General features: G+C 35.2%; 1 protein-coding gene across 4 annotated transcripts in view; it reads left to right on the forward strand.

The window, feature by feature from the left end:
• Positions 1-5,554, forward strand: part of LOC140754762 (solute carrier family 41 member 2) — a 102,412-nt gene extending 96,858 nt beyond the window's left edge. For all 4 annotated transcript variants that reach the window (XM_073089850.1, XM_073089849.1, XM_073089851.1 and 1 more), the window contains 7 exons: positions 1,558-1,670; positions 2,394-2,538; positions 2,944-3,090; positions 3,291-3,438; positions 3,882-4,087; positions 4,477-4,625; positions 4,961-5,554. In XM_073089850.1, the coding sequence (XP_072945951.1) occupies positions 1,558-1,670; positions 2,394-2,538; positions 2,944-3,090; positions 3,291-3,438; positions 3,882-4,087; positions 4,477-4,625; positions 4,961-5,158 (1,106 nt within the window). In that variant the 3' untranslated portion in view covers positions 5,159-5,554. The remainder of the gene's footprint in view (positions 1-1,557; positions 1,671-2,393; positions 2,539-2,943; positions 3,091-3,290; positions 3,439-3,881; positions 4,088-4,476; positions 4,626-4,960) is intronic.
• The last annotated feature ends 4,452 nt before the right edge of the window (positions 5,555-10,006 follow it).

The raw sequence follows: 10,006 nt of genomic DNA on the forward strand, positions 1-10,006 counted from the left end.
AGCTGTTTTTTAATAATCTGATGATAGGAAAATAGATATGACAGCTATGATACGAGATAACTTAATAATGACAAATGTGTTATTGAGTATACGATACTGATATATATTCTACTTTATTTAAATATTTGTTGTCCACTCAATAGATACTATCCAATTGCTAAGCATGGGTCCGGGTATCAGAGTTTGATATTCCTACTTGAGGTCAGCCACAGATGCGCCGCTACCCCTGAAGACTAAGCGGGAACGCCTCGGAAATGTATGTCTCCCTTACCACACCCTTCTAACCCGAACACAGCAATGCTTAACACTGCTGTCATAGGGCATAAATCTGTGTGGCAGTGGTGCCGCCGGAGTCGAACCATAAAGAGTTCTAGCTCCTTCAAATATAATACTTTCAAATTTTTTTTTTTTTTTTTTTTATAATATCAGAGTAGCAGACGAGCTTGCAGTCCACGTGATGGTAAGTGGCTACTGCCGCCCATGGACATTTGTAATCAATCCCAGATAGGATTTGATATTCCTACCTGAGGTCGGCCACAGATGCGCCGCTACCCCTGAGGACTAAGATGGAACGCCTCGGAAAAGTCTGTCTCCCTTACCACACCCTTCAAACCGGAACACAGCAGCGCCTAACACTGCTGTTATTAGGTAGAAATAGGTGTGGCGGTGGTGCTGCCGGAGTCGAACCACAAAGGGTTCTACCACCTTCAAAATTACCTTCAAATATATCACATATAGGTCAGCCGGCATCCAAAGCTTCTCTTCGAAACTGAAACTGCTTCAAACTAAAATTAGGTGAGGCAGTGGTTCTTCCCCGCCCAACCATACTTGTAAAACTATATCAGTTTTTAAATGTATATATCCTATAGCACTTGGCGGTAAGAGATTATCGCTTAAGGGGCTTCCCAACAAGAAATAAATAATCTGTCGCGATACAATCCAATTAATCGAGGCTTCCTTATCGCCCTCAAGTCCTGATTCCAATCTGATTGAATTCTTAAGTGATTTGTTGATAATATGTAATGCAATTTAATTGTATTGTGATTTTTATAAGCTTTTACTTTAGTATCTTTTATATTGGCTACATTTTTTATATACCACTTCTTAGTAAGTGTTTCTTCGCGTAAAACCGTGGAACTTTTTCTAAGAGAACTTGAGGAAGAAGGTTATTGATCAACCCGCGGTGTTTTTTTTTAAATCTCCGACGAGGCTCAATCGATTCAATGACGAGGATTCAATGTTACCTACTTGCCGGGATGGTTGGCTTAACGTGCCCTCTAACACACAATGCAAAGTGGTGTAGTAATAAACCCGGAACATACTGCTTCCTCGCATGAGAGTACTGAGTTCGATTCCTGATAAAATTCATCATTGATATTCAAGTAGATCTAAGTATATGACGAGTGTATATTCTGTTCTGGGTCTAGACGTTTCTGTAAAAATATAAGTACATATAGTTATATAAGTATATATAAAAGGCTTTAAGTGTGTATATATTTACTAGTAAGGTTTTAAGTGTACAAATTGTTATTTTATGAATTTATTGTTTATTTTCAGGTAATCTGGACATGTGCCTCGCATCACGACTCTCCACACAGGCCAACCTCGGGAACATGGAGTCGACGAGAGAGGTCATTTCCATGGTCATAGGAAACATATCATTAGTTCAGGTAATTTCAATTTATAAAGCTTTTTAACAATATAACACGGATAAATTAATATCAATAAATATATAAGCATCAAGATCATCAACAAACATAAACAATGCCGGTCCAAGTACGCTACCTTGTGTTACACCTAACCTTTGACGTCATTAGTAGATGTACGTCAAGATCTATTGTTTATAATCATATAGTCGTTATGTACAATTTACCTTAAATGATACAGTAAAAGATACTCAATAGAATAGAAAGCTATATCAATAAGTTTTATTTATAAATAATTGATTTACAACGTCGACATTGAGTCAAAAGCTTTATTGACTTTTTAAAATACTTATGCGCATAGTACATAACAACGCAATTGTCTGTCATGCTTCGCGTTACTTTTCCAAAATACTCAAAATTGAAGGTGGTAGAACCCTTTGTGGTTCGACTCCGGCGGCACCACCGCCACACCTATTTCTACCTAATAACAGCAGTGTTAGGCGCTGCTACGTCCCGGTTTGAAGGGTGTGGTAAGGGAGACAGACTTTTCTGAGGCGTTCCAGCTTAGTCCTCAGGGGTAGCGGCGCATCTGTGGCCGACCTCAGGTAGGAATATCTAATCCTATCTGAGATTGATTACAGATGTCCATGGGCGGCAGTAGCCACTTACCATCTGGTGGACTGCATGCTCGTCTGCTACTCCTATAATATAAAAAAAAAACTTACAAGTACGTGCTCTATTTTTCAGGTGCAAGCAATAGTAGCGGCGACGGTGGTAGCATTCTTTGCGATCACAGTCAACGCCATAACTGATCGAGCGTTCAACGGCTCCTATATTCTCCTGTTGATCTCGTCTGCTGTCTTCACCGCTACTACCACTTGTTTCGTTTTAGGTAAGATGCTTTGATTAAGGAAGTTTAATGTAAATATGTATTTAACCCCAGATAGGACAAGTCCTACCTGAGGATAGCAGCGTTGGTAACCCTAAGCATTAGAACAGCGAATATAATTAATGTCTATTTACCAAACCACAGCAACGCCAATTTAATTCTCCAACAGTGATGGTGTCGGTCATACTGTTTTTCAAAACGAAGTTGTAAGGAAAATAAATTATTTCTGACGTCTGATGATACCTGTGATACTTGGAACCTATTTGGTCCAACTATGTGGTTACAGTCATAAACCAATACATGCTGGTGAAGTTGGATCAAATATTACTTGCTTAATAATTGCAAGAAAGATGATACAATGTATATGTAAATGTTTGATTGTATAGAAATCAAAATAATTATTTTCAGATTTCGTGATGGTATTGGTGATATTCGGATCTCAAAAGTTCAAAGTAAATCCAGACAACGTAGCAACACCACTAGCGGCCTCCATCGGTGACATCGTGAGCAACTCAGTGCTGGCTGTCACTGCACAGTATATGTTTGATCAAATAAGTAAGCTATTTTATCAATTAAATTCTTTGTACTAAGTAAAAACTCTATATTCGGTTTTGTAGATAAATATTCATCGGTAAAATAGGATTTAGTATTTGCTTACTTTTAGTAAGTCATAACATGTAATTTGTTGATGATGACTACCGAGTCCTATTTAAACTCTATTCATCTTTTGATGTGAATTCCTAACTCTTTTACAGAGGTATCACTATGGCAGCCAATAGCACTGATGTGTGTCTACTACAGCCTCTTGCCAATGTGGATTTTCATCGTGTGGAGAAACAAGTACACGAAGACCGTCCTGACCACAGGATGGACGCCAGTCATATCTGCTTTGTTCATAAGCGGGTACGTTATATATCTTATCTTTGACTGATAAACGTGCATTCACTAATCATGTATCACGTTTGATTATTATTTATTGGTGGTATTTGTTGAGATCTCTGGCTTCACTACTTTCTGAATTGCGTCAATAGAGCCAATAGATTGTAAATTGTATGGATTAGCTGTGTCGATACCACGACCTAAATCCGTTTATGAATGATTACCAAACTGCCTTGCACGTGGTGTTATGTAATTTTTTTTGTAGTAACTATTTGTATATTCGTATATTAAGCCAGCTTTCTAACTTGATATATAGTCCTTTACATGAAGCAAAATCTGTATAAGGTTAATTTAAACACTTTTAGAACATGCCCCGCATACAAGAAACTGATTGAAACATTTTCAAGGGATTTTTTATCTTAACCTTCCTTCAATATTTTTAACAAAATCATCTTTCTCTTCCTCAGTATCGGTGGTATTGTTCTGGATCAAGCCGTGGACCGTTTCACCGGTTATGAAGTGTTCCAACCGATCGTGAACGGCATCGGTGGCAACCTTGTCTGCGTGCAGTCTTCCCGTCTCGCCACGCACCTGCATCAGACGGCCATTCCAGGAATCCTCCCGGAAAACACGAGGATAGTCGAGTGGCCATGGAAGACGCTGTTCTTTGGAAGTGAGTACATGATGTAAAACACATTAGACAATACAAAAAGGATTTAGATAAAAGAAAAGCGATTTGAATGTGTCGTCTTGGATACAGCTTTGATATCGTCATGATGACTTTGATGATATTTTATCAATGGGCGAATTTAATTAATTGAGTTATTAACAGCAGTGACATAATTTTTATCGTTAAATAAATTTGAACAAAGAGATAATGAGCAGCTTTGATCTGATTATCAAAGAATGACAGAATTAAAATATGTAATGAAAAGTTCCAACGAATTTTACATTCGATTAGGATCCTTAATTCATATTTAATAAGAACAACTAATTTATTTCTATATATAACATTTTCTTAATTTTTGTGAACAATTTTCTAAGCCTTGTCCACGTTTTCAGCTGCTGCAGCGAAGGTAGCCAGGATGTTGATCGTGCTCGCTGTGTTCGGACAAATCATATTCATGATCGTCGCGGATTTCGTCTACCAAGGCTTTGTCAGCATCCAAGTTGCCTTTGGTATTACCTACGTGATCTGCTCTATTCTACAGGTAAGATATAATCAACTAAAACATCTCATGATCTATTTTTTGATCTCGAAGTTGCGTATTAACTGCAGTGTATGGATTTTGATACCGACAAAGAATAAGAAAGGATTTCTAACTGAGTTTGATTCATCTGATCGTTGAGTCAATTACAAAATTGTTTCCCTTAGACACTAAGTTAGAACGTCTTATACAAATATGTTATTTACAGATTACCTCCGAACTATAATACAGCCCAAACTATGCTATAAAGGTGCTTCGTTCTGACTTATTGCATTAAGCATGAAGGGATCCTATAAATTCTTTGTTCATATTTTCAAGCAAGACGTATTTCTTTTCAGGTCATGGTCCTATTGTACCTGGCGTACATCCTAATCCACTTCATGTGGAAGAAGAAGAAAGACCCCGACAACGCGGCGATCCCATACCTCACGGCACTTGGGGACCTCCTGGGATCCATATTCTTGGGACTGGCGTTCGTGATCCTTTCAATCTTCGGGCTGGAGTATGGCAACAATGTCGTAAACTCCGGTACGTAGGCGTCTCAATTCGTCGAATTAGGCTTTCATTTTTAAGTGCAATACTTTCGAATCGAACGATATAGGCGAATTAATAATAAAATGCTTATTCACCTATTAGCCAATGTTATCTAAGATTGGCGGAGAGCTAAGGGTGTCACTACACTCGCGTTAGAATAGTTTGAGAAAATAGAGTGTGCGAGTGTGGTTATGCCCTTAGTAGCATTACATTGTAAATGTACCATTCCTACGCCAAGACTGAACTCTTGGTCGATTTATGTTCTAAAATCAATTCTCATGGAATTGAAGTGACATTTTATGAGAATTGTCAATTGCTAATTTTTTAGGGAATTTTTAATGTTCAAACAGTATTGCTAATAATAAGGTTTAGGAGGGAGTGTTAGAGTGCCAACATATTTAATGTTAATATGTCCACTTTGTTAGTGACAGTGTTGCCAACACAATAAATGAGGTCTACCATGATGGAAATTGCTTTTAAAATTTTATTTTTTTAATGTAATTACATAAAAAATATTTATGATAAGGTCCGTCAAATAGTTTATTTTTAAGCTATTTAAATATTTAATTTTAACCCCTACTGACAATTGGTAAAATAGAATATGGTAGCCCTCATTACAACGTCACGAACTATATTTATTATTTTTATTAAAAATCAATACTTATTTTTGTTTTTAAAATTATGAATTTGAGGTATTAATGCATTATTGAAAGCAGAACGGGGGCTTCAACTGTGATATATGTATATTCAAAAATGTGATTTATTGCAATTACTATCGTTTTAATTATTGACATCTTATTTAAAGATGGACGACATGGACGATTGGGTATTGTGAGGATTATAGACGTAACTGGTAATTGGTATTGCCTTGAAAGAGGAGGGGATAAGTCATCAACTCACTCTCTGTTGGGCAGAAGTGCCCTCTCAGAATGAGGATTATTCCATAGTCTACCGCGCTGTCAAATTGCGTATTGGTGACTTCACGTACCTTTGAGAACTTTTTTTTAAAGATCTCAAGTATGCAGGTTCTTCTGGGCACAAGTCCTCTCTCAGAATGAGGATTATGCCATAGTCTACCGCGCTGTCAAATTGCGTATTGGTGACTTTACGCACCTTTGAGAACTTTTTTTTCAAGATCTCTCAGGTATGCAGTTTCTTCTGGGCACAAGTCCTCTCTCAGAATGAGGATTATGCCATAGTCTACCGCGCTGTCAAATTGCGTATTGGTGACTTCACGTCTCTTTGAGAACATTTTTTAAAGATCTCTCAGGTACGCAGGTTTCGTAACGATGTTTTCCCTCACCGTTAAAGCAAGTGATAATAATTTCTAATACGCATATAGCTGTGAAAAATCAGAGGTGCGTACGTGGAATCCATAGAGATTTTTGACATTTTATTTATTAAAGTACATCTCAGACCTCCCCCAATATTCCATTCTATGACTTCATATTCATGTATTTTATGACCGGACTTTCTTGAAAACTTATTACATAATTAAATGTATTCATTGTTTTTAATGCAACTAACGTTACCAGTTACGTTTTCAATCCTAATTGAAGTGTAGTGATTAAATAACTCGATAATGCTACCTATTTATTGACATTAATTTAAATTATAACGATTCTTGCACTCAATTTTAAATATTTAATCGAAGGAATTGCTGAAACAAAAATCCATTTTTTAACATATTTTAATAAAATAAACGTATGATCCGTACCCGTTTAGTCTATAAGTAGATAGCATGTCGTTGAAGTAATAATATCAATTACACTAGACAATTGTAGATAATTATGTATATAGAGCGTGTATTAAATAGTGTTGTTCTTAGCGAAAAGGGGGTAGTGTAATTGTGTTACTATTTTTTGTCAAACTTTGATAAGAGGCATTCTGCACTTATTGACGAATTGACGGCATTATGTAAGTTAAAAAACAATCTCATTAGAAATTTGTTCAAAAATATACAAAATGTACTTCAAAATATGAAAAACCTTGGAGTTATTCTGTCTATAAATTTGTTTATACATTGCCTATCTAAATATATATAACTCAAAGGTGACTGACTGACGTAGTGATCTATCAACACACAGCCCAAACCACTGGACGGATCAGGCTGAAATTTGGCATGCAGGTAGATGTTATGACGTAGGCATCAGCTAAGAAAGGATTTTGATCAATTGTACCCCTAAGGGGATAAAATAGGGGATTAAATTTTACTTCGTAAAGCGAGCGAAGCCGCGGGCACAAGCTCGTACTCTATAGACTTCTAATCGCAAAAAGTATAATTATAAAGTTAATAACCCAAAATCTTTGATCCCGCTTAACGTTGTCGCTATCCCAGATTGATTGATGCTTAACATATATTTATATATTGTGGATATGATATTTCCTCCCCTTGTTTGGTCTTTTATTACGATACAGTTGAATATAATTGATTTTAGTAAATATGAGTATCTCCTAAGTCTTACAAAATTCTCGCGTCTTATAGACTTTAGTTTTTATGATGTCATCGTTATTTGTCACGATTTAAGAAATTTTGTGAAAAAATGTGTAAATTTTAGTTTTAATAAATAATGCAGTATTTTTTACATAAACCAATGATGCGTCTATAAGTGTAGGAATTCCTTCTATATTGTGATTATGTCAAGAAAAATATTCATTGGATATTATATAAGCATCATTAGATATCCTTCCCTTGCTACTTACGAAGATGCAATTTAAAAAAGTCGCATGTAGAGCAAAGCACAAATAAGGACACAAGGCATCTTAGTATATTTTAAGGGTCCCTTTTAAAGATCAAAGTTAGCTAAGCTAAGATGTGTTACATTCACCTATAGAATTGCTTGATTTCCATTGATATAGATTGAAACATATTTAACTTAAATACCACGCATGTGCTGAAAAGGTACCCTTAGGCTGGACGCCTTCTAAACTGACGTGACATGTACCCTTACCATGTGTTTTTACGTTTTGACAAACATGACTGTTTTGGTGTTTGTTTACGTATTTGTCCATACAATTTCCAATCAGTGCCCCTAGCGGATCGAGAAAACGTATGGACCAATCCGTAGACAAATACCAAAACAGTATTTTTGTCAAAACGTTAAAACTCATGGTAAGGGTAATGATCTGAAAAATGCCTCGCCACAGTTGCCATTCGTCTGAATGTACTTGCAAAATATATCTCAGTGTCAATTCATATGGCGTGACGTAACATTACAACAAAGTACAAAACAGTAGGTACTGCAAGGGTCACGCAACATTTTAACTTGCAGTGATTCTAAGTAAAAATAAAACCTTTAACCTGAAAATGGTATGTGACTTCGAATTTGGCATTCAATCATTGAGATGAACAAGAAAGATTGTGTCAAATTTAATTGAGTAAATCCACATTTTATTTTTTCCGTTAAGTGGTTGCATGCAAAACCTCCTACAGCATTGTACATGCTTTAAATTTGCGATAAACAAAAAGTAATTCAGCCCTATCGTATGAAATTTTGCTTCAAAGTATCCAAATTTAGTGCCTGTTCCTGCCTCCTGTTATTTATTAGGCCTACGCCATTATTTATTAGGACACATCAGAATAATGCCATAATGTATGTCATAACCATAGATTAGTAAAGATTACTACACTTAACTGCACATGTTGGCATTGGGCCGCGTAAATTACACCATGACAGTCGGAGACGAAATGGGAAAACAGTCAGCTTTTTTACGTATGTGTCTACCATTTGTGGCTTCCTTCAATTACAAGGCGGTGAGATATCTACACTAATATATAGTCATAACCAAATGACTGTCACGTCACCAAAAGGACCCCCGGGCCTTAGACCTTCAACTTATGAATGAATCTTCGTTAAGTAAAAGTATGTCTGGGATTCGAAATTCATTATAGCTTATAGGTGCTTATCTTGAAGTCCGAATAAATTGCAATCACGTAAATAAATGCGTAAACATTCAATTCGTCATCTCAATAAAAATGTTTAAAATTTTTAAGTTTTAATATTTTTATGTTTAAAATTTTAAACATTTTTAAGAAGTCAGTTTTGTCACCGTTTATCACAAAAAATAGAAACCATAATTTGCAATGCTGCGATATTTTTGTCACTTTTATTATTTAACCGGTGTTTTAATTTATATTTATTAATGACATACAATAAAATATCAATATATCTGTTGACTTTGTCTTTATATACCTCGATAACAGCGTTGATAATTTAATATTTAGCTAGATTAATATTTTTAATATTTCAACTGTGTTATTACGGAGTAACAGATATTTCGGTAAACGAGTCACGAGCGACATACTTGTTCGGATTTTTTTATATTTTTTATTGAATCATTTTATTATTTATTTTCCAATAAGCAATCGCAGTAGTTTCGCTACTCGATAAGAGATGGCGCCACAAGTGTTAAATTATGATTCTGAATATATTATATTCTATAATATTTTAAAAGTATGCTCATATTTTTTAAATAAATTTACGGACCCTAATCACATTAAAGTAGTGTGTACTTAAATAATTACAAATTAAACTTAAAAGTTTCATGCATAGATTAGTTTCATGTCAATTTAATATTATCTATGTAAGTAGGGTGTTGTTCCACACTTATTTTTTTAAACTAAACACCGGTCATAAATTATTTAGTTTAGTTAGTCCTATTTAATTTTAGTATTATATTAGAAAAATGAGTACAATAAAACACATAAATAGTATTAAAGGGGCCTAAAATAATTTATTATTAACTATGTCGTAATTAGTTGAAATTTCACTAAAACATTTAGATCGTGTGTTGTTGAAATGTAGAATAAATATGTAAATGAATAACAAAATCTCGCTTAAAACAGTGGA

The sequence above is a fragment of the Epargyreus clarus genome, unplaced genomic scaffold (assembly GCF_041222505.1).
Source record: "Epargyreus clarus isolate Ecla_fem2 unplaced genomic scaffold, WU_Ecla_fem_2.2 ptg000031l, whole genome shotgun sequence".
NCBI classification, from domain to species: domain Eukaryota; kingdom Metazoa; phylum Arthropoda; class Insecta; order Lepidoptera; family Hesperiidae; genus Epargyreus; species Epargyreus clarus.